This window comes from Zootoca vivipara, chromosome 5, assembly GCF_965207765.1.
Source record: "Zootoca vivipara chromosome 5, rZooViv2.hap1.1, whole genome shotgun sequence".
Taxonomy (NCBI): Eukaryota; Metazoa; Chordata; class Lepidosauria; order Squamata; family Lacertidae; genus Zootoca; species Zootoca vivipara.
The window spans coordinates 4013579-4036520 of NC_142588.1; the positions used below are offsets into that span (position 1 = coordinate 4013579).

The 22942-nt window shown below is 45.7% G+C and overlaps 2 protein-coding genes and 1 long non-coding RNA gene across 10 annotated transcripts in view; 2 read left to right on the forward strand and 1 right to left on the reverse strand.

Annotated features, from left to right (window-relative positions):
* MANSC1 (MANSC domain containing 1) overlaps positions 1 to 7738 on the forward strand; it is a 20910-nt gene extending 13172 nt beyond the window's left edge. For 2 of the 5 annotated variants that reach the window (XM_035102246.3, XM_088669426.1), the window contains 3 exons: positions 723 to 1044; positions 3574 to 3714; positions 5085 to 7738. In XM_035102246.3, the coding sequence (XP_034958137.2) occupies positions 831 to 1044; positions 3574 to 3714; positions 5085 to 5905 (1176 nt within the window). In that variant the 5' untranslated portion in view covers positions 723 to 830 and the 3' untranslated portion in view covers positions 5906 to 7738. The remainder of the gene's footprint in view (positions 1 to 722; positions 1045 to 3573; positions 3715 to 5084) is intronic. The other 3 variants (XM_088669428.1, XM_088669427.1, XM_088669425.1) reach the window with 2 other exon arrangements.
* Positions 1 to 17407, reverse strand: part of LOC148685550 (uncharacterized) — a 20245-nt gene extending 2838 nt beyond the window's left edge. For both annotated transcript variants that reach the window (XR_015949953.1, XR_015949954.1), the window contains exon 1: positions 17271 to 17407. This is a non-coding gene — a long non-coding RNA (uncharacterized LOC148685550). The remainder of the gene's footprint in view (positions 1 to 17270) is intronic.
* A 239-nt stretch (positions 17408 to 17646) lies between these two features.
* LRP6 (LDL receptor related protein 6) overlaps positions 17647 to 22942 on the forward strand; it is a 106299-nt gene continuing 101003 nt past the window's right edge. For 2 of the 3 annotated variants that reach the window (XM_035102240.3, XM_060275147.2), the window contains exon 1: positions 17647 to 18397. In XM_035102240.3, coding sequence (XP_034958131.3) covers positions 18343 to 18397 — 55 coding nt within the window. In that variant the 5' untranslated portion in view covers positions 17647 to 18342. The remainder of the gene's footprint in view (positions 18398 to 22942) is intronic. The other variant, XM_035102241.3, reaches the window with a different exon arrangement.

The following is a 22942-nucleotide window of genomic DNA, read 5'->3' on the forward strand; positions in this document are numbered from 1 at the left end:
GCCTCTGGTGGGGGACATGTGGTGCTCCTTCTGGAGTCCCCATCCTGCACTCAGCTCTTACCTGTGGCTCCTAGAAGCTGTCAGCATGTGACAACGGGGAATAGCTTCAGCTGGCCAGCTAAACCAGGTGAGGGTAGCCAATGGGTCTCAAACCCTCAGTGGGAAGACCAGCTTTGGCGGATTGAGCAGACGAGACCAAGAGTGGATCTAACCATCAAGAAGGCGGTTTCTGCACATGCCATAGAGGGAAGTGAGTCGCAGGTGGGGCTCATCCACCTGAAAAGGTAGCCCATCTAAGAGAAGGAAAACTCTGATCCTAAACATTCACTGTCTTGTGGGATATCTTTGGGAGGAGGAAAGGCTAAGGAGTAAGCCCTCCTTTTGGCAACTCCTGCAGCCAACCTGGTGCCAACCCTATTGCTTTGCTTTCGTTTGGAGCACATCAGTGAGGCGGAGAGGGGGAATGTCACCTGGGCAGCCCAGGACCTCCACACACACTGCCCAGCCTTGCACCCGGGGGAGGTCACTTTGGTGCTGCTAACACAGCCATTTGACTTCTTCACCCCTGGAGGCACACTCTGTTGTCTTTCGAGACAGATGGGTGCCAACGTCCTTTTAATTGGTTTGAAGAATTAATTATACGTGAATATTAATGGAAATGAGAATTTATTTTTGTTTGTGCCATTAAACAGTAAGATATTATTTCATCATTTTTTCACTAGAACCAATGCAAACACCACAGCTTTCTTAAAATTGCTGTACCCTGAGTTTTACAGACCCTGATGGTAACAAAAGAACTGTAAGAAGTCTGTCACGGCTAAGGGAAAGAGATGTCCATCCGGATTGCATGGTGCTCTGCTTGCATCTTTGCCATGACCTTTTATACTTTGCCAAAGCCATCCCAAAATCAAGTGTGTTCCACGGAGAAGATGGAGAACACCACTATTGACATCAAAGCAGCCTTTTCCAAAGGCATCCGGGGGGAAGATCCAATCCATGCTTCATCTTGGGAAGCCTGTGTTGATGTCTGCTGCTTGGGTGCAGGTAAAAACGGTGCTCTTTAGGTGCATCTCCATTATAGGCTTAAATTGGTTTAATAGCCAGTCTTTTCCCCACTCTAGGAAACCCTGAGAACTATTGTCGTGTGTGTGTGAATTATAGAATTCTCAGCACTTACACCAAACTACAGTTCCCAGAATTGAGGGAGGGTGATTATGAGGATCCATGACAGCTATAGTTGGCATAAAATCGATGTAATTTTATCATATAGATGTGTCACTTGGCTGCACTTGAAATGAGCTGGGATGGACTGAGTTGGAGCTTGCAACCAATTTTGGGAGCTCAGATATAGCTAGTGCTTTCCTTCTAATCCCCTCTCCAAATGTGACTTCTCCCCACCCATCCTTCAGTCCCATTTTTCCAGCCACATGCAGCTGTAAGTCAAGAGCACCTATATCTCTGGAAATCATGAAATACAGAAAATTTAATTTTGAGTATATTCAATAAGTGGGACAAGGGTGGCGCTGTGGGTTAAACCACAGAGCCTAGGGCTTGCTCAGTCCCAGCTCCTGCCAACCTAGCAGTTCGAAAGCGAGAAGGTAAATGGCGTTTCCATGTGCTGCTCTGGTTTGCCAGAAGCGGCTTTGTCATGCTGGCCACATGACCTGGAAGCTGTACGCCGGCTCCCTCGGCCAATAATGCAAGATGAGCGCACAACCCCAGAGTCAGTCACGACTGGACCTAATGGTCAGGGGTCCCTTATTCAATAAGAGGGCCTAGAGTTTTGCTTTGATCTGCCCCCTCTAATAGTTCTTCCATGATGCTTATCAGGCGGCACCCTGAACCTCCATGCCCTGGAGCTACTCCCCACCTCCTGGCCCTAATGTTTTACTCCTTTTCTGCCAGGCTTTGCCCCCTCAATCTCAGGTTTAAGACTCAGGAGACCTGACCACTCTGATCCTCATCTTGGCTGGTAGTCTCACCACCTAGCTTTTTGAAAGCAGCTATGTCTTGCACACATGGGCAGCAGATGCTCCCAGAGTTCATTCTGCTTTTAGAAAGCCAAGTGTCACAGCTGCTGACTAGGATGAATCATAGAATAATAGAATTGTGGAGTTGGGAGAGACCCAAGGGTCCTCTAGTCCAACCCCCTGCAATGCAGGAATCTCAAGCTCCGTCATCCAAGCTCTGTTTAAAAACCTCCCAGGAAGGAGGGTTCCACTGCCAAACAGCTCTTACTGTCCGAAAGGTTTTCCAAATGTTTAGTCAGAATCTCTTTTCTTGTTACTTGAGGCCATTGGTCCTCCCTTCCAGAGCAGGAGAAAACAGGCTTGCTCCCTCTTCCAAGTGAAAGCCCTTAAGATATTTAAAGATGGCTCTCATATCTCCTCTCAGTCTCCTCTTTTCCAGGCTAAACATACCCATCTCCTTCAAGCACTCTTCACAAGGCTTAGTTTCCAGACCCTGGTTCTTCTTGTTCACCCTCTTCTGCACACCTTCAAGCTTGGCAGCATCATTAAATAAGTTGGAAGGTTAATGAACCAGTTCCTCTGAGTTTTTCCAGCCTCTCTGCCCAGAGGCAGATTTGGGGCAGCACCGAGCCAAGGGGGGCTCTGCAGGATCCTGCAACCATGACATAGTGCACAGAAGGGAAGGCGAGAGGTGGGTGGCACCAAATTTTGGGTTTGCACAGGGCTCCACTGAAATTTGAAAGGCCAGAGTCTGCCCTTTCTCTGCCTCAAGTTCAGGCACTGGGGAGGAGAATGAGAGTGGTACCCAGTGGTAGTCCTACTCAGAGTAGACCCATCAAAATTAATGGCTATGACAAATTAGTTTCATTACCCTGTTTCTCATATTTTAAGACATACCCATAAAATAAGCCATAGCAGGATTTTTAAGCATTCAAGGAATATAAGCCATACCCCGAAAATAAGACATAGTGATAGGCGAAGCAGCAATACCGGCCATGGCAGGAGGAGGAGGAGGAAAAATATAAGACATCTCCTGAAAATAAGCCATAGTGTGTTTTTTTGAGGAAAAAATAAATATAAGACATGTCTTATAATATGAGAAACACGGTATTTTCAGTGGGTCTACACTGAATTGAATTTGGCTGGATGCAACTCTGAATCTCCAACTAAACTGTGGCACTTCTGAAGCTTGACAAAGGTCTAGAATTCTTCTCATAGTGAGTGTGAAGTCATGACTGGGCTATACCACTTCAGAATGAGGGGAGCTCCACCATATGAAAAAAATAATTATCCTGCATATAGAAACTAGCCTATCGGGTAGAAAGCTTGACTACTAATAACGCTGACTAGCTAACTAGCTAGTTACACACACACACACACACACACACACACGAACATCAGCCCTGCAAGCCCCCACCTGCACTCTGGAATGGTACAGCCTAGTCACAGTTTTCCCACCCAAGTGGAAACTAAGCCAGCAAGGTGAAATATTGAGGATTATTCCACTCTAGATTGGGGTGTTCTTATCATAAATATATCAGATATAAAGTCTCTCCAATGTTACAGTATATTTAGGTTGTGTCTTTGTGTATGTGTTTTCCAGACAGCAAGAAGTGCAATTATGTGGTCTTTAATACCAGGAGCAAAGGAAATTACACAAATTGCTACCTGTTCTATTATCCCACTAATGAAACCTGCCCGGTGAGACATGTGTCAGGACTGGTGAGCTACCGAATGATAAAAGGTAAACAATGATTTTTTAAAAAGAAAAAGTGTTGATTGACAGTGGAAGATTTTCTTGCTTCACGTTGCTGTTTTATTATTGACTGTTTTATTCAAAGTGTTGGTGCTGACCTTTAAAGCCCTAAACGGCCTTGGCCCAGTATACCTGAAGGAGCATCTACACCCCCATCGTTCTGCCCAACACTGAGGTCCAGCTCCAAGGACCTTCTGGCAGTTCCCTCCCTGTGAGAAGTGAAGCTACAGGGAACCAGGCAGAGGGCCTTCTCGGTAGTGGCACCCGCCCTGTGGGACGCCCTCCCACCAGATGTCAAGGAGATTAAAAATTACACAATTTTTTGAAGACATCTGAAGGCAGCCCTGTATTGGGAGGTTTTAAATGTTTGACGTTTTAATTATGATTTTGGATATGCTGTAAGTTGCCCAGGGTGGCGGGGAAAACCCAGCCAGATGGGTGCGGTATAGATACCGGTAATGAAGTTGTGGTGGTAGTGGTGGTGATGATAATAATAATAATAATTTATACCCCGCCCATCTGACTGGGTTTCTCCAGCTACTCTGGGCAGCTCCCAGCAGAACACTAAAAACAGAATAAAACTTCAAATATTAAAAACTTCTCTACACAAGGTTACCGTATGTTGATGTTATGATAGAATTTTGATTTTATTATGAATTGCAATTTGTTAAACTGTACCCCACTCTAGGATTATATTTAGCTGTGATTCTGTCAGAGATCCCTCCAAAACCTACAATTATATGATTCTAAGATCAAGCAAGTGTTGTGGTGGGTTCTTGCTTTAGCCAGACCATTCGCAGACAACACAGCTTCACCATACCAACAGGGATGTTCCACAGATTGTACAGTTTGTGCATTGTAGTGCTGTATTAGAGCATCTAAGCATACTTGATCCTAGGAAAGTTTACTCTTAAGTAACTTCCACCAAATTTAATAAGGCTTACTATCAAGCAAGTGTGCATAGGAATGTAGCCCTGCCAGGAGGCAAGTCACATTGAACTGAAGGCATGTCTAAACTATACATGTGAGCTAGTTTTGAACTTTTTGACAGTAATGGTTCCCTAGCAAGGGATTCTGGAAATTGTAGTTCTGTACAGGATTCTGAGTTGTTGTTGTTGTTGTTGTTGTTGTTGTTGTTGTTATTATTATTATTATTATTATTATTCCCAACATTCCTGCAGAATCTGCAATCTCTAGGGTTCTTTGTAAGCAGAATTGGAATGCGAGTCTCCTCTACTGGAGTGCAGGGTAGTGATTCTGAAATAAATTAAGGGCTCTTCACCCTTAATTTGTATTTGTGTGGGGACTTGCTTGTTGAGTCTAACAAATAATAATATACCTCCTTTCTTCTTTTTTAGATGCACAGGTTCCCATGCCAACTCCTACCTCAGTTCAGCTCTCCCACCCAACTGTGAATGGGAAGTCTGTGTCTGCACTGGCTGCTATGTTCAACCCTCACATCCCAGCAAGCCCTCTGCTTGGGTCAGGTCCTTTGCAAAAGCCCATTCCCCCAAAGAGTGTAGAAATATTGAACCACTTAGATGATAAACATGTGGATGAGATGGATGGAGACTCCCAGCACCCACAAAGCAGAAGAGCAAATGGTTCAAAGAGCTTGGGTTCTTCAACAATGCCTGAACTCAAGAGTTTGTTGTCCCCAAGTACTCCAAATACTATTGAGCCTGGTATTCCTACTGCACAGCCCCCAGTTAAGTCACCTACTATTACCAATGGCACCCAGGCTGGTACTATAATTCCTCACGTGTCTCCTAGAAATGCAACAACCACTAGGTCTACTACAGCTTATTATAAGAATGCACCTTGGGCAACTACAAATCTAAGAAGTACCACCACTGTTCCCAACCCATATTCCACTGCTGGATCTAGTGCTCGTAACCTCAGCCCACTGCTTATGAAGATTTCTTCTGCTTCTTTACATGATGTCCACCTTGGCAATGGGCAACAAGGCTTGAAAGGCGATATGCTTAATGGAGATCCAAGCAGGGAACATTTCCCTCCCTTTGGCGACAAAAGCATACTTACAGCTGCATTGCTTTTGGGGGTGATATTCTTTCTCTTAGTTACAGTGCTGGTAGGTAGAAAGATGCTTGAATCTCTTCAGAGAAGGCGTTACACTAAGATAGACTACTTGATCAATGGCATGTACGCCAACATGTGACAGAGGAAAAATGTGAAGATGTACATTAGTGGTAATTTTGGAAGCTTTATAAATGGATTGGATTTGTCACAACAGAGAACAAGTTATCTTTCCTACAAGGTCAAGTTTAAATGTTTCAGTTAGCTCACGAATGGAGTTCTCATGTGGTATCTTTGCTTGTTTGCAGTGTGTATCATGTGCATAGCTGTCAACTTCTGGATTGGAAAATAAGGGATCAGCAGCGGCGCGGCACTGGAAGTCGCTTCTGCGCATGTCCAGACATGTGCAGAAGTAACTTCCGGTGCCGGCTCTGCCCGATTTCCGGTGTCCAGACATGGGCAGAGCGGTGCTGGAAATCGCCTCTGCGCGTGTCCAGACATGCGCAGAAGCGACTTCTGGTGCCGGGCTGCCCGTGTCCGCATGTTTGGGCAGCAGAAATTGCTTCTGCGCATGCCTGGGCATGTGCAGAGGCGATTTCCAGCAGCACTCGGCAAGTGAGCGAGCAGCCAGCCGGGAGCCGGGACATTTACGGGGTATTTTACAATCTGGGGTTGCAGCGGGAAACGGATTTAAATTTGGGTGTTTCCAGCCAAAAACGGGAGGGTTGACAGCTATGATCATGTGTTGGTTGCATATCAAATCTCCTGCTTTCTGCAACAAGAAGTCTGTGATAGTTTGGCATTCTATCCCATGTGCATAATAAGGGCAACATTTACATTCAGCCAGAGCAGTTTGTGCAGCAGCCAGACTGACCAGCCTAATGGGGACAGTGTCTTTCTCTGAATGGTTGTTGAGAATATGGCATGCAGGAAGAGACTAATCAGTCTGCCCAAAAATAGTGGTTATGTTAGACATTGCAGAAACAGAAGGCAGAACTGAGTTTAAATACTGTCTGCATTTCCACACACAGTAAAAAATCAACACAAACACCTGTGTGATTGGAGACAAGATGCCACACAGCACACAAGATGCTTTCAGAGCAAACCGCTTTCCACTTTGCTTCTCACACAAAGTGCTAAGTCTAACATTTAGACCAGGCTTCAGTCAAAATGGGGCAGAGCAAAATGTTAAAAGAAACATGGGGCCTCTGCTAAGAATGGGGACTCCCTCCCTGCCATGTTCCTTGTGATCTCATTGCATTGTGCGGCAGGGCCAGTGCAACACACTGCACAGTCAGGTCAGTGGGGGAGAACTTGAAACGAGCATCCCATTCTAGCAGCATATAGCTCTGCCATGAGGGTTTTCTTTTCTTTTTTAAATATATTTATTGATTTTTGCAACAATACAACATAGAAAAACAGAACCAGGAAAACACAATACATACACAACATAACAAAATATCAACATTACAACAAAAACAAAAATATTTCCAATCAATCTTATATCACGTATCTTTGTTGACTTCCTCCATTCCCTCCCAACTACGTTTCTATATATCACTTCCTTAGTACTTTCCAAATCTTGATTCCAATCTTTTTAATAATTATCTAAACCTATTAATGCTCTTAATACCTTATCAATACAATAAATCTCTTATACCTATCTCAAAATATAATTCTATTCTAATTAAATCTTAAAAATTCAATACCATAATAACACTTAACTAAATCTTAATACACAATACACTTAACTAACACTCTTCTACAACCTCCTTTGCCATGAGGGTTTTCTTATGGGAAATATTATGTCATCATTTGCTGTAACAATTAATTTTGAAAAAATAAACCCAAGCACAATTTAGATGACATTTCCCCCCTTTAAAAACATTGTTTGGTCACTTGAAAACTATAGCCTACAGCTGCTTCAATGTATTTTGTAATTAGATTAAAACAAATAATATTTGGATTTTCTAAACAGTTTATTGATGTTTCTGTATGTTTTAAACATAATCATCTGCTCAAATTCTTGGTGCAGATACTTTCTCTGGACATTTAGATTCATTGTTCTGCAGTTCCTGATATCCTGCCTAAAGATGCTCTTCTGCTGTTTGAATTTATTGCTTCTTCTCTGTCTACCACTAGATCTACCACTTTTTCACAGCATATAGATAAGCATTAGCTAATGCTTGCAGGAACACCCCCCACCCCCATATTCTGCTACTGAATGTGTGTTTTTCCCCCACTTTAAATTTGCTTACAGATTTATTGAAGTGTGTGTGTGGGGGGGTAAGTTAATGTTCTATGTGAACACCAGAGGGCAGCAAATAGGCTAACATGCAGGCTGCAATCCTAAACCCACCTTCCAAGGAGTAACCTACTAGGGCAGTGTGCTGTGGCACCCTAGGGTGCCTTGAATACTGGTCGGGTGCTGCGGGCAACACTGGCCTCTGTCCCTTTTTCCTTCCTCCTCCGATGCCCTCTCACTTGTCTGCCACCCAAAGACTTGTACAGTTGTTTGTTGCAGCAGCCCTGGCTACAAGCTCCCCGAGGGAATGGTGCCTCGGGCTCCTAACATGGCAAACAAATATATTCACTCTGCTGACACTGAGAGCTTAGAAAGATTAGCCATGTCCCTGTGGGCTTAAGAAGGAACAATTTAGTGTCCCACCATATATATATAGTCATACCTCGGGTTATAGATGCTTCAGGTTGCACGTTTTCGGGTTGCGCATCGCACCGAACCTGGAAGTACCGGAACGGGTTACTCCTGGGTTTTGGCGCTCGTGCATGCGCGGAACCACTAAATCATGCTTTGCGCATGCACAGAAGTGCTGAATCGTGAGCCGCGCATGTGCAGACACGGCGCTTCGGGTTGCGAATGTGCCTCCCACACGGATCATGTTCGCAACCCGAGCGTTCACTGTATATGGCATTTATATGTGGCTAAATTAGCTTACATAAAAATAACCCAGCAGAGAATAAAAGAATAAATAGACTCAGCAAAGCTGATAATATAAAAAAGGGGAAAGCATAGGTCCATGTTTTCCATTTCTGACAGTGTCCAGTATGTCATCGGTCAACTGAATTCTGCTTAAATAAAAAATAGATTAAATTGCTGTGCTGTGTACAGGGCTTTGCCTATGTCAGGGTGTCAGCATCCATCTCCAGCAATGGCTAACGGGAGTCCAATGGTGGAAATGGAGAAATAGTTTCTAACAAAAGCTGAAGCAGGCAAGAAAGTATTTGTTGCTCTCATCCCACTATCATCTCTGGAATTATGTGGAACTCTGGAAATTGCATTACCAGATTGATCAGAAGCAACAGTGAGACAAACTGGGTGGTATTGCTTTAGCATTCCACATTGCAATCTCTTAAAATTATAGTCTGTCTTCAGACCAAATTCTGTTTTTACTGCTGAATCCTTTATTGTACCAGGGTGCACACTGCCATGTTACAAGGTACAACTTTATTCAAAACTCAGGAGTTTCATCCACTGAAGAAGTTGTGTGTTTCATTCCTGTTTTTTTACTACTGTGACCCTGCCAAATTCTAACGTGTCTGGATTTTGCAGGTGGAACTTTTCCACAATGAGCTGTGCCTGAAGAAGTTTACAGAAAACATTCAAAACATCGAAATACAGAGCATTAGAAATACAAATATACAAAATGCAACCAGGTCAGTAAACTAAAAAATGACAAAAACACACAACCAAAACGATTTTGTAAAGACATAATAAATTACAAAAACCCCACATTCTAGGCTTAAGTACATAAATACAAAGCAAAACAAGAGTTAGCTGACAATAAAGTTTCTAATACTGGTCTTGCTGCAGTCCAAGGAGCCTGCCTTAATTGGAGCTCAGAGGGGAGCGCAGATGACATAACAGCCTGCTCACACACACCTCCTCCAGAAAAGAGATCCAAATGTTTGTGATTATCCAATGTATATTGGGTTTGAACTCATCTTTTTAATATGAAGCATAAAATGAATATTCAAACAAGGATATATAATAAGGCAACACCGGCTGAATACTGAACAATGGAAAATGGGTAGTCAACTAAGTTTTACTCAAATAGACTTTGAGTAACTTTTTCTGTTAAATTGTGTATATGTTTGCGCGCGCACATGCAAACCCCCCCCCCCAATAATTCGTAGCTCATGGTCCTCATTTTATGTCTGCTGGGTGGAACAGTTGTTCAAAATAAAACCTTGCACCAATGGGGTGCAGCACTATACTGGTGGAGAAATTGCACTAGTATAGCAATATCCTTGTGTGGGTGAGAAGCAGCCACAGCACAGCCCTGACACAACCTGGATTTGCTAAGGCAGGAGACAAACTGAGTGGAGCTGAGAGTGGAGTTAGTGGACATCCCACGCAGGACCAGGTGATGCCACCCAATTACAAGGTAGCCTTACATTGCAAGTACAACAATAAGAAATTTCTCCAGATGTTTTAATAATTCTGAATAATTTAGCAACTGAAAAGTAGTTGCCTCCCCTAGGTACAACTTTCTAGCCAGGACTTTCCTTTTTCAAGCCTATTTCTTATAACATTTTCTAGCTCTTGGGATATGGGACCCAGGTGGCGCTGTGGGTTAAACCACTGAGCCTAGGGCTTGCTGATCAGAAGGTCAGCGGTTCGAATCCCTGTGACGGGGTGAGCTCCCGTTGCTTGGTCCCAGCTCCTGCCAACCTAGCAGTTCGAAAGCACGTCAAAGTGCAAGTAGATAAATAGGAACCGCTACAGCGGTCAGGGGTCCCTTTACCTTTACCTAGCTCTTGGGATGCCCTCCAGCCCTGTGATGTTATAATACAGCTGCAAGAGTGGCTTATGCAGAAGAGGAGGATGGCTAAAATGGGCAATCCAGTTATTTTGTTAAGTAAACAGCCCTTGCCAACCTTGTTAAGCAACCCCTTTTGAAATGCAAGCTAGTGGCGAGATGTAGCTACTGAAACTAAATACAGTGGTACCTCACTAGATGAGTGCCCTGCTGGACGAATTTTTCGCTAGACGAGTGGGTTTTGCAATCGAAGGTTGCCTCGCAAGACGACGAGGTTTTCTATGACCGCCGCTTTGTCTTGCAAAGCATGGCCATAAAAACCTCCGATCACAAAACCTACAGGGTATTCCTCTAGCGAAAGGGGAACCAGCTGTAGCGTGGGAAGAAGGCAAAGGAAGATGAGCTGTCAGCGCCTGTCAGTTGATTTTCCTTTGCCTTCTTCCGGTGCTGCAGCTGGTTCCCCTTTGTGTTCCGCTGGTCTCTGCCGGTTGCTGCGGGAAGCGCGGGAAGAAGGGGGGAAGAAGCGGAGGAACAGATTCGTTCCTCCGCTTCCCCCTCCCCTGCCGCCGCCTCGCACAGAGCTGGCATCGGACAGGGATTCTGAGAAGCGCAGCGCTTCTCAGAAGCCCCGTGCGATGCCGGCTGTGAGCCAGGTGGCAGGGGGGAGAAGCGGAGGAACGATCCTGCCTGTCAGGCGGGGGGGGGGGAGAAGTGAAGGAACGATCTGTTCCTCCGTTTCCCCCCTACACCTCACCCGCCAGAGCCGGCATTTGACGGGGCTTCCGAACCCCCGTCAGATGCCGGCTCTGTCGGGCAGGGGGGGCGGGGAAGAGGAACGAACAGAGAGAAAGCTGCCCTTTCTCTTCCTTCGTTCCTCTCCCCCCGCTGCCGACAGCAAGGACAGATCCTGGGGGTTCGGAGAAGCGCTGCGCAAGCGCTTCTCCGAACCCCAGGATTTGTCCTTGCTGTTGGCGGTGGGGGAAGAGGAACGAACGGAAAGGGCCACTTTCTCTCCGTTTGTTCCTCTCCCCCCCACCGCCGACAGCAAGGAGCTTTTCGCTTTCGCACCATCGCGCTTTGGCTCCGGGGGATGGAGCCGAAGGGCAGTGGTGCGGGGCCTTTTCGCCGCCTGCCTGGCTCAGGGAAGGCAGGCACGCAGGCAGCAACAGCTCCGGGGCTGTTGCTGCCTGCCTGCCTGCCTGCCTTCCCCAAGCAAGCGCCCTTCCCCGAGCTGAAGCACAGCAGGTGCTTGCTTGGGGAAGGCGGGAAGGCAGGCGGCAACAGCCTGGGGAAGCTCCGGGGCTGTTGCCGCCTGCCTGCCTGCCTTCCGCGAGCCAAGCAAGCAAGCGCCGCCACTGCCGCCAGTCCCCCAAAGCCCATAGGAACGCATTAATTAACTTTTAATGCATTCCTATGGGAAATGGTGCCTCGCAAGACGAATATTTCGTAGGTCAAATTGACCGTCGGAACGAATTAAATTCGTCTAGCGAGGTACTACTGTAGATAGGTAGCTGTGTTGGTCTGCCTAGTCCAGGGGTCCCCAGACTTACTGGGCTTCGGGCTGGAGGGCAGGGGAGTGTGCGCGCAGCGGGCCGGAGGGTGGGGGAGTGCGCACCCGTGCGCATGCGCACACGCACACGGGCGGAAAAAATTGCCGAAAATCGCTTGTGCGCATGCGTATGGGCCTCCCCCGACCCGGAAGTGCATCAGAAATGACCTCTTCTGGGTCGGGAGAGGCCCATACGCATGCGCACAAAGGATTTTCGGCGATTTTTTGCCGATTTTGAAGATCGCCGCCGCGCTGCAAGAGCGGGCGGCGGCAGCGGGCGGCGGGGGTCGTCGCGGGCTGGATTGGGAGGCCAATTGGGCCGCATCCGGCCCGGGGGCCGTAGTTTGGGTACCCCTGGCCTAGTCGAAACAACATAAAAAATAAAAAAATTCCTTCCAGTAGCACCTTAGAGACCAACTAAGTTTGTCATTGGTTTGAGCTTTCATGTGCATGCACACTTCTTCAGATACCTATTAGCAGTACGTACTAACATGAAATTTGGTCCCAACTTCTTACAAACCCTCAAACAAATACAGTACCCTCTTACAAATACTCAGCAAAATGCAGGACTAACAGTATGGACTTTAATACCATAGCAATCTAAAGAGGCACAAAACAAGGATGCCCACTGTCTCCTTTCCTATTCACCCTGGCTCTGGAACCTCTAGCAAGCTGAATCCAAGCAGCCACAGACATCAAGGGGGTGGGAATAAAAGGCAGAACCTATAAATTAGGGCTCTTTGCAGATGATCTAATGGCCACAACACCAGACCCCATAAACACAGCAACCTCCCTAATCAGAGAACTCAACACATTTGCAATGGTGTCGGGCCTACAGGTAAATTTGGCAAGTCTGAGGCAATGTGCTTCAGCACACACCCCATACCCAAAAAGAATTCGCTAACATCACCACGATAAAACTTTGCTGCACCAAGTTCAGATACCTAGGGGTAAAATAACCAGAAACCTCAACAAATTATACCTCCACAACTACAACCCCTTCAGGGATCAATGCCTTGTCGTGGCGAAGGGGCTTGAATAACTCAGAGAAGCTATGAGCTATGCCATGCAGGGCCACCCAAGATGGACAGGTCATAGTGGAGAGTTTTGACTAAATGTGATCCACCTGGAGAAGGAACTGGCAAGCCACTCCAGTATCCCTGCCAAGAAAACTCCATGGACAAAGACAACAGGCATATAAAAGTTATGACGCTGGAAGATGAGCCCCTCAGGTCGGAAGGCGTCCAACATGCTACTGAGGAAGAGCAGAGGACAAGTACAAGTAGATTCAGAGCTGATGAAGCGGCTGGGCCAAAGCTGAAAGGTTGCTCAGTTGCGGATATGCCTGGAAGCGAAAGGAAAGTCCAATGCTGTAAAGTAAAAATATTGCATAGGAACCTGGAATGTAAGAACCATGAACCCTGGTAAGCTGGATGTGGTGAAAAATGAGATGGCAAGAATAAATATTGACATCCTGGGCATCAGTGAACTAAAATGGAAGGGAATGGGCGAATTCAGTTCGGGTGACTATCATATCTACTACTGTGGGCAAGAATCCCGTAGAAGAAATGTAGTGGCCCTCATAGTCAACAAAAGAGTGGCAAAAGCTGTAATGGGATGCAATCTCAAAAATGACAGAATGATCTCGATACGAATCCAAGGCAGACCTTTTAACATCACAGTAATCCAAGTTTATGCACCAACTACCGGTGCTGAAGAAAGTGACATTGACCAATTCTATGAAGACTTACAACACCTTCTAGAAATGACACCAAAGAAGGATGTTCTTCTCATTACAGGGGATTGGAATGCTAAAGTAGGGAATCAAGAGATAAAAGGAACAACTGGCAAGTTTGGCCTTGGAGTTCAAAATGAAGCAGGGCAAAGGTTAGTAGAGTTCTGTCAAGAGAACAAGCTGGTCATCACAAACACTCTCTTCCAACAACACAAGAGACGACTCTACACATGGATATCACCAAATGGGCAGCATCGAAATCAGATTGATTATATTCTCTGCAGCCAAAGATGGAGAAGCTCTATACAGTCAGCAAAAACAAGACCTGGAGCTGACTGTAAGATCATCAGCTTCTTATAGCAAAATTCCAGCTTAAACTGAAGAAAGTAGGAAAAACCACTGGGCCAGTAAGATACAATCTAAATCAAATCCCTTATGAATACACAGTGGAAGTGAGGAACAGGTTTAAGGATTTAGATTTGGTGGACAGAGTGCCTGAAGAACTATGGATGGAGGCTCGTAACATTATACAGGAGGCAGCAACGAAAACCATCCCAAGGAAAAGGAAATGCAAGAAAGCAAAATGGCTGTCCAACGAGGCCTTACAAATAGCGGAGGAGAGGAGGCAAGCAAAATGCAAGGGAGATAGGGAAAGATACAGGAAACTGAATGCAGATTTCCAAAAGATAGCAAGGAGAGACAAGAGGGTCTTCTTAAATGAGCAATGCAAAGAAATAGAGGAAAACAATAGAATGGGAAAAACCAGAGATCTGTTCAAGAAAATTGGAGATATGAAAGGAACATTTCGTACAAAGATTACCATAATAAGGGACAAAAGTGGTAAGGACCTAACAGAAGCAGAAGACATCAAGAAGAGGTGGCAAGAATACACAGAGGAATTATACCAGAAAGATAGGGAGGTCTCGTACACCCCAGGTAGTGTGGTTGCTGACCTTGAGCCAGACATCTTGGAGAGTGAAGTCAAATGGGCCTTACAAAACATTGCTAATAACAAGGCCAGTGGAAGTGATGATATTCCAGCTGAACTATTTAAAATTTTAAAAGATGATGCTGTTAAGGTGCTACACCCAATATGCCAGCAAGTTTGGAAAACTCAGCAATGGCCAGAGGATTGGAGAAGATCAGTCTACATCCCAATTCCAAAGAAGGGCAGTGCCAAAGAATGGTCCAACTACCGCACAATTGCGCTCATTTCACATGCTAGCAAACTCGATATACCATAACCCCCCAACCCCAACACACATAACTCCCACCTATGGACCCCTAACCACCTCATATTACCCTTACTTTACAACACACCCACCCCCTCCATATTACCCTCAATCGGTGGGGAGGACTGATACATAAAGCCTTCCTGGTTGGGGTGGGTCAAAATAGGGGGCACGGATAGGTAAGTCCTTCCCTATTTGGGTGGAAATAGGGGGCAGGAATAGCTAAGGCCTTCCCTGGGTGGCCTTCAGGGGTCGAAATAGGGGGCAGGGGTAGGTAAGCCCTTGCCTGGATGGGGTGGGGGGGACCAGAATAAGGGCCAGGGATATGTAACCCCTTCCCTGGCTGGACTGGGGGGTGGGACCAGTATAGGAGACAGGGATATCTAATGGGTCAATACAGAGTGGGGGCAGACACAGGGATACCCCTATCTAAACATAACACACACAAAACAGGGGGACTCTGACGATCAGGGGAGTCTGAAGGGGGACTCTGACCCTCCATTTCACAAACTGAGCCACAGCAATGCGTGGCAGGGCCAGCTAGTCTTTAACAAAAATCTATTTAAAAATTAAAATAAAATAATTAAAATTATAATCTTTGGGGTGCACTGCTGGGGGGCTACTTAGAATGGTTTCATGACCATCTCTTTCAAGATAGCTGTGTTCACTCTTTGCAATGAGCTATTCTAAACTGAAGAAACCCATCACACTTCTGAAGGTCTGTCACATGGTAGATGATGCAGCAAGCTTCTTTTTCTCCTGCTCTAGAGGGTAGGATTCCAATGGATCCAAGTTACAAGAAAAGAAATTCTGACTAAACACCAGGAATAACTTTCTGGAAGTAAGTGTTGTTTGATAGTGGAACAAACTCCCTCAAGGAGTTGTGGACTCATTTTCATTGGATGTTTTTAAGCAGAGGTTGGATGGCCACCCATCAGGAATGCTTTGGCTGAAATTCCAGCATTGCAGGAGGTTGGACTAGATGACCCTTTAGGGGTCATCTCCACCTACACCTCTATAATTCTACAATTTTTTTTATTCTCCTGTGCAGTGTGCTCCAAATTCCTGGATGACAGCTCCCAGCAGTTTCAGACAGATGTTGGGGGAACAAGGTGCAACCCTGCAGAACTCTAGAACAAATATAAAACAAGCAGATATCTCCAATGCTGTCTGGTAGTTACCCAGGCAGTAGTGTGGCTAGATGAAAAATGTACCGGTAAGAGATTAGCAGCCAAACTTAACAAATGCATATTCTTGCTAGTTAGTATGAGAAGCAGCCAAGTCCACAGAACTGCATTGCTGCTAGGCAGATCCAGGCAGCAAGCATTATAGGCAGATCCGGTATGTACACAATTGTTCACGTGTGCATCGTGCCAAACCCAGAAATGACCCAAAAAAGGGGAGAAGCGGGGTGGAGTGTTTCAAATACAGTGGTACCTTGGAAATCGAACGGAATCCATTCCGGAACTCCATTCGACTTCCAAAACGTTTGGAAACTAAGGTGCTACTTCTGATTGGCTGCAGGAAGCTCCAGTTCGCCAGTTCGCCAAAAGTGGCTTTGTCATGCTGGCCACATGACCTGGAAGCCGTACGCAGACTCCCTCGGCCAATAACGCGAGGTGAGCACTGCAACCCCAGAGTCGGTCACAACTGGACCTGCAAGAAAGAAGATTCCACCTAAACATTAGGAAGAACTTCCTGACTAAGAGCTGTTCGACAGTGGAATTTGCTGCCAAGGAGTGTGGTGGAGTCTCCTTCTTTGGAGGTTTTTAAGCGGAGGCTTGACAGCCATCTGTCAAGAATGCTTTGATGGTGTTTCCTGCTTGGCAGGGGGTTGGACTGGATGGCCCTTGGGGTCTCTTCCAACTCTAGGATTTCCCTTTACATGAAAGCAACCCTCTGAGGTGAGCAGCAGGGGCGCCAGCTATAGGGGGCAGAAGGGTGCTTCAGCCCCCTCCACATTTCGAAACAGCGGGCTGAGCCCTCCGACACTGAGGGGGCCGCCATACCCCGCCGCGCCCCTCGCTGGCAACCCTCAAAGGGAGGCCGGCCCGGCCCGGCAGGCGTTCCCGACGGGGGGGTGGGTGGGTCGCGTGTGTGACGTCATGCACACCCGACAGCCCCCCCCCGTTGGGCTCTCCTCGGCGCGCCGTCCTTTTTAGGCCAAGTTATGTAAGCCGCCTGCGTTGCTAGCCAGGTTGGTGCCTCACCTTCGCTCGTGCACAAGTGAATCGCTCATAACGTTTACCAAGGAAATCAAAGTGCAGCAGGTTAACTCGCGCGCTCCGCCCTTGCCTTCTTCCCCTGGCGAGCCGGGAGCCTCTCCCTGCCTGGAGCCGGGAGGGCGCCCTTCTCCTGGAGACAGAGAGAGAGAAGCCGCCGCCGCCGCCGCCGCCGCTCTTTGTGCTGCTCTCGGTGCGCAGTCTCTGTCCCCGAAAGTAGTTCCGACATTTCTCAGGTCCAGAGTGTGAGATTATGCAGCCGAGGACCTGATTACTTTATTTGAGGCGAGAGCGAGCGCGGCGGCCCAAGGAGTCCCTCAGGAATGCGACTGCCTTTCCCGGGGGAGGGGTCGCAAGCCCTGAGCGCGGCGTCCTTCGAGGAGTCTCTCCTGACTCCGAGCAGAAAAGGGGGAAAGAAACCCCTGGAAGAGGAAGTGTGGTTTTTCGTATGTTCATACAGTGTGTGTGGTACTCCATAGTTGCCCTAGGTGGAGGCAGGAGGAGGAGGGATCTTTTCTCTCTTTGCATTCGGGAATCCAGGAGGAGAAGAAGAGGGAGGAGGCTGAGAAAGGGGGATGTGCTCCTGCGCTTTTCCTTTCTCTCAGCTTTCCAAAGAGGAGGAGGAGGAGGAAGAAGAAGAAGAAGAAGAAGAGGTTGCCTGAGGAGGAAGGAGTTGGGAAGGCGAGGAGAACTGCCTGAAGAGCAGCAGCCTTTGGGCTTGGGAGGAGGTGGCTGAGGCAGCAGGCATGGAGCATCGAGGGTTTCTCCCCGCTCTCCTCTTCCTCCTTCTTTCCCGGGCGAAGAGCTGAGGGCGAAGCAGCTCTTTAAAAGAAACAAAGAGGGCGAGATTTGTGGCAGCCTTTCGCGGGCGGCGGCGGCGGCGGCGTTGTTTCCTTTTGTGGCGGCTTCCCTTGCTTCCTGCCTCTCTCCCCTCACACCCCGAAAGTATGAGAGGGCGGCCGAGGTGCTGCTGCTCCCGCTCTCCGTCGCCATCCCCGCCGCCGCCGCCGCTCCCGCCGCCGCCTCTCCGCCGCCGCCGGTGAGCGCCAGAGGAGAGAAGATGGGCGCCGTCCTGAGGAGCCTCCTGGTCTGCGGCTTGTGCTCCCTGACGAGAGGTGAGGCAGGGAGGGCCCGGCGACGGGGCCAGAAGTTGCCAAAGAGCTGTGGGGAAAGGAGGGGTCCCAGCCCAGCACACCCTCGTGTTGTGTGTTTGTGTGTACGGTGCGCATCGCGAGGGCGAGGGGAGAGAAAGGGAAAGGCCTGGCTGGCCTGGGGAAGAGGGCCCCCTGGAAAGGGGGCACAGCTCCTTCCTTCCTTCCTTTCCTTGCCCAAATCCTGGAACATGGAGGATTTTGCAAAGTGGAGAGCTTGCCAGTACATACACACACACACGGAATACAGTTCTCTTTCCATTAGTTTCATGGAGGATTGCTTTTAAGTTTTTCTTTTAAAAAGAACAGCATACCAGCCTTTATTAGATTTTGTGATCTTTGGGGAATTAGAACTTTGGAAAATTGTTTCCATCAATTACTGGTAATTTCCAAGAAATGTGTTGCCATTGTAAACATATTCCTATGTCTATCTACTGGTGCTATTGATTGATAGTGGTGGGACTTCTTTACAATGAATTATGTTTAGAATCAGGGACTTGATATTCTTGGTTTGGGAGTGTTGATTTTCCCTTAGCAAGGTCTCCGATCCTAGCTAAATAGTTACTTGGGAGTAAGTCACGTTGAAATGAGTGGAACTTGCAGCAGTCAACGTAGTTAAGATCAGGTTGGAAGCTGTAATTGATAATGCAATCCTATACACAATTACCTGGGAGAGGCCTATTGAACTTAATGGCGCTTCTGTGTAGACATGTATAGGATTGCACTGCTGGCAAATAACACATTTTAGTTTGCAATTGTGCAGTCTGATCCACCAAGTAATTGTGTGTGACATAATACAGTATTTAGCCCACAATCAGTTTGGAAAAGTTGAGTGACTCCTGAGCACACCTGTTATCGGACATAAGTTCTGATGAATGAAGCAAGTGAAATTTACAGCTTGATCATAACCATGCATGCTCAGAAATAATATGCAATTAATATCCCTTTATGCAAAAGGTATGAAATGTTCAGGTCTTCTGCCAAGAACAGCAAACCAACAGGTTTTTTTAAAAAAATTGCATCTGTAAAGTCTGCATATCTTAAATGTATTTTCAGCCATATGAATTAGTATGAGTTCATTTTGGGCAAAATGAAAAGGTTCTCCAGATTTCAGGAAATGTTAATTTACATTTCAGAGACCAGACTGGAACAGATTTTTATATTTTTGTATCTGAAAAAAAAGGATATAATGGTCAATTTATTCAGTATTTTTTTCATTTTTGTCTCTTCCGCCACCTCCCACTTCCTGTATTGTGGTGAGCAGAAGTTTCAGATACTCTACAGCTGATTTCCTGAAGCTGTTTCACATACTGTTTAGAAGAAATCTTTGTTCACAGACATCTCACAACTTTTCTTTTTTGCTGCAGTGGAAGGAGAAGAATGCTTCTTGTATTTGTGTGTGAAAAGGAATCCTGTCTCAATTTTTTACAATTCCTCTGCATTTGCTTGCTTTTATGAACATTTTGGGGAGTTGAACTGGATTGGAGGGAGACCTAGAAAGGCAGTTGATTAAAAAAAACCCATGTGCAAGTACATTCTTGAACAAATGTAAGCTTTATGCATTTGTTTACCATATTGCATCTTCATAGGAAAATATGCACATGTAATACCAAATATTCCATTTGAGGAAGGATAGTTGATTTATATACTGGTAGTTCTCTTATTTTCAAAGGAAAAATGATTAACTTTTTAATGCATAAAATTTAGTCTAGTTCTGCTGTGTTGTCCATAATCAATAACCTGACTTGAGAGTACAAAAATTAGCAGGGTTTTGCCACAAATTATTATTTTCTCCAGACATTATGCAATACTTCCATATTTATGAGAATTTCTACAGACTTCCTCATGTATTCTAGAAAAAAACATTTCTAAAAATGCTTGCTTTATAATCAAATATGGATTTAATATGCTTACCTTAAAATCAAAACTGGGTATATTGACTGCATTCGGATGATCATAACTTGGATTAATAATAATAGAATCAGAATCATAGAAGGGTCCCTGCGGGTCATCTAGTCCAACCCCCTGCATTGCAGGAATCATAGCTGAAGAAACCTTTACAAATGGCCATCCAACCTATGCTTAAAAACCTTCAAAGAAGGAGAGTCTACCACCTTCGGAACAACTCTTACCATCAGAAAGTTCTTCCTGATGTGTAGTCGGAATCTCCTTTATTGTAACTTGAATCCATTGGTCCATTCGAGTCCTATCCTCTTTAGCAGAAGAAAGCAAGCTTGCTCCATCCTCCATGACACAGCCCTTTAGATAGTTCAAGATGGCTATCATATCACTTCTTATCCAAGCTAAGCATACTTAACTCTCTCAACCATTCCTTATAAGACTTTGTTTCCAGACCCTTGATAATCTTTGTTGCCCTCCTCTGCACACATTCCAGCTTGTCAACATCCCTTGAATTGTAGTGCCCAGAACAGTGCTCCTGGTATGATCTGACCAAGGCAGAATAGATCCTATCATTGATTAATTATGGTTTTCATGTTTATACTATTTTGCAAATCTTCTTGGGTCACTTTTGTGTAAAAATCAACAAGTACAATAAATAATAATAAGCCCCAATATGAATGAGCCTTATAGCCACACACACCTGTTTCATACCCCACATCATGCTTGCAAAGCCATAAAGTCTTCAGTTAAGTTCAGTTAAGTTAATTTCATCAGAGCCAGTTAAGTTAATTTCATCAGAGCCAAGAAACTCTCTCATGCAGGGGTCAGCAACCTTTTTCCGCCGTGGGCCGGTCCACAGTCCCTCAGATCATGTGGTGGACTGGACTATATTTTGAAAAAAAATATGAACGAATTCCTATGCCTCACAAATAACCCAGAGATGCATTTTAAATAAAAGCACACATTCTACTCATCTAAAAAAACCATCTGTGAGCCGGATTGAGAAGGCGATTGGGCAGCATCCGGCCCACGGGCCTTAGGTTGCCTACCCCTGCTCTAATGGCTTCAGAAAAATCCAAGATATCTAAACCAAGAAACTCATTAATTGCTTCATAACAGGACCTAATGGTCAGGGGTCCCTTTACCTTTACCTTTAAGCCAGGAGAAAAAGCTAACTTCAGGTCTGGGATAATATAATGACTTGTTCTGAAGCCCTTAACCATTGTTCCTGGTTTGGTTCAGATGAAATAGACAACTTTAGTTAACAGAAGGCCTGCATGCTTGCTGAAGTTAAATGAAGGCTCATTTGATTTTGGCTATACTGTATCTTCTATATGTTACATAATTTATATTGGATCTATGTGAGTTCAAGTGGGAATAAGAAATAGGAGCATTTGAACTCTGATTGTAAGGGGAATTATTTTATTTGAGAAAAAATTGATGTTGGCGAACTCTTTAGGTTACTCAGAATTTCAGTAAAAATGCCTTTGGATTACAGTCAAACCTCGGTTTACACCTACCTCTGTTTGCGACTGCTTTGGCGAGTGACCGCCGTGGAACCCGGAAGTGTTTACATCCAGGTTCCGTGGCGTCAGATGCGTAGACACGATCTGCACAGCATGTGTGTGCCCAGAAGCATGCCTTCGGGGAGTGGCCGCTTCTGCGAGCGGCTGCCTCCGCGGAACCGATTGCAGTCGCAAACCGAGGTACCACTGTACAGTCAAAGTGCAAGTAGGGAAGGTAAACAGCGTTTCTGTGCGCTGCTCTGGTTCGCCAGAAGCGGCTTAGTCATGCTGACCACATGACCCAGAAGCTGTACGTGGGCTCCCTCGGCCAGTAAAGCAAGATGAGCACTGCAATCCCAGAGTCATCCATGGCTGGACCTAACAGTCAGGGGTCCCTTTACCTTTACCTAGAGGGTTAAAGATTGTGTATGCCTGTTAATTTGCTGATTAATGATGTCAAGCTGCTAAAGGCTGGAGATCCAGTCACTGGGACCCCAATATTAAGATGTTACTTTTTTAAATATACAGGATGCACATAGCAATTTGTCATAAATATATGTGTACGGCCATAAACTTTTACCATTAATATGTACTGGTTATCTTTTAGTTAGTGTATTGTAAACTGTATAAAATGAGTATGCTTATATATAATGTATGATGTTGTGATATTTGGGTGGAGAGAGACTGATTTCAAATTCCCAGTTGGCCATGAAACTCATTGTGTAACCTTGGGCTAGTCAGTCTCCCAGGTTAACCCCAGCATACAGTATGGGGGGGGGGGTCACCCTGAGTGTTAAGAATAGAATAAAATATTCATGCTGGATTGCTGCATCCTTTTTGTGCTGTACTGCTAGGGCTGCTAGTTTTGACTTCAATGATAATCAAGCTAGGAATTTTTTTTCAAAAGCGACAGTAATTACTTGGCCATTATATATGCAATCTGTTGGGACTGTATTTGCCAACTTAACTAAAAACAGTTTTTAGACAGTCTTCTTTTTTTTTACTTTGGAAAATATATTTCCTGATGTAAGGCACCTAGGTAAACATACCAGACGTGGGAATGCGCTTTACTAGACAAACTAACAGCTCAGTCCTATGTATG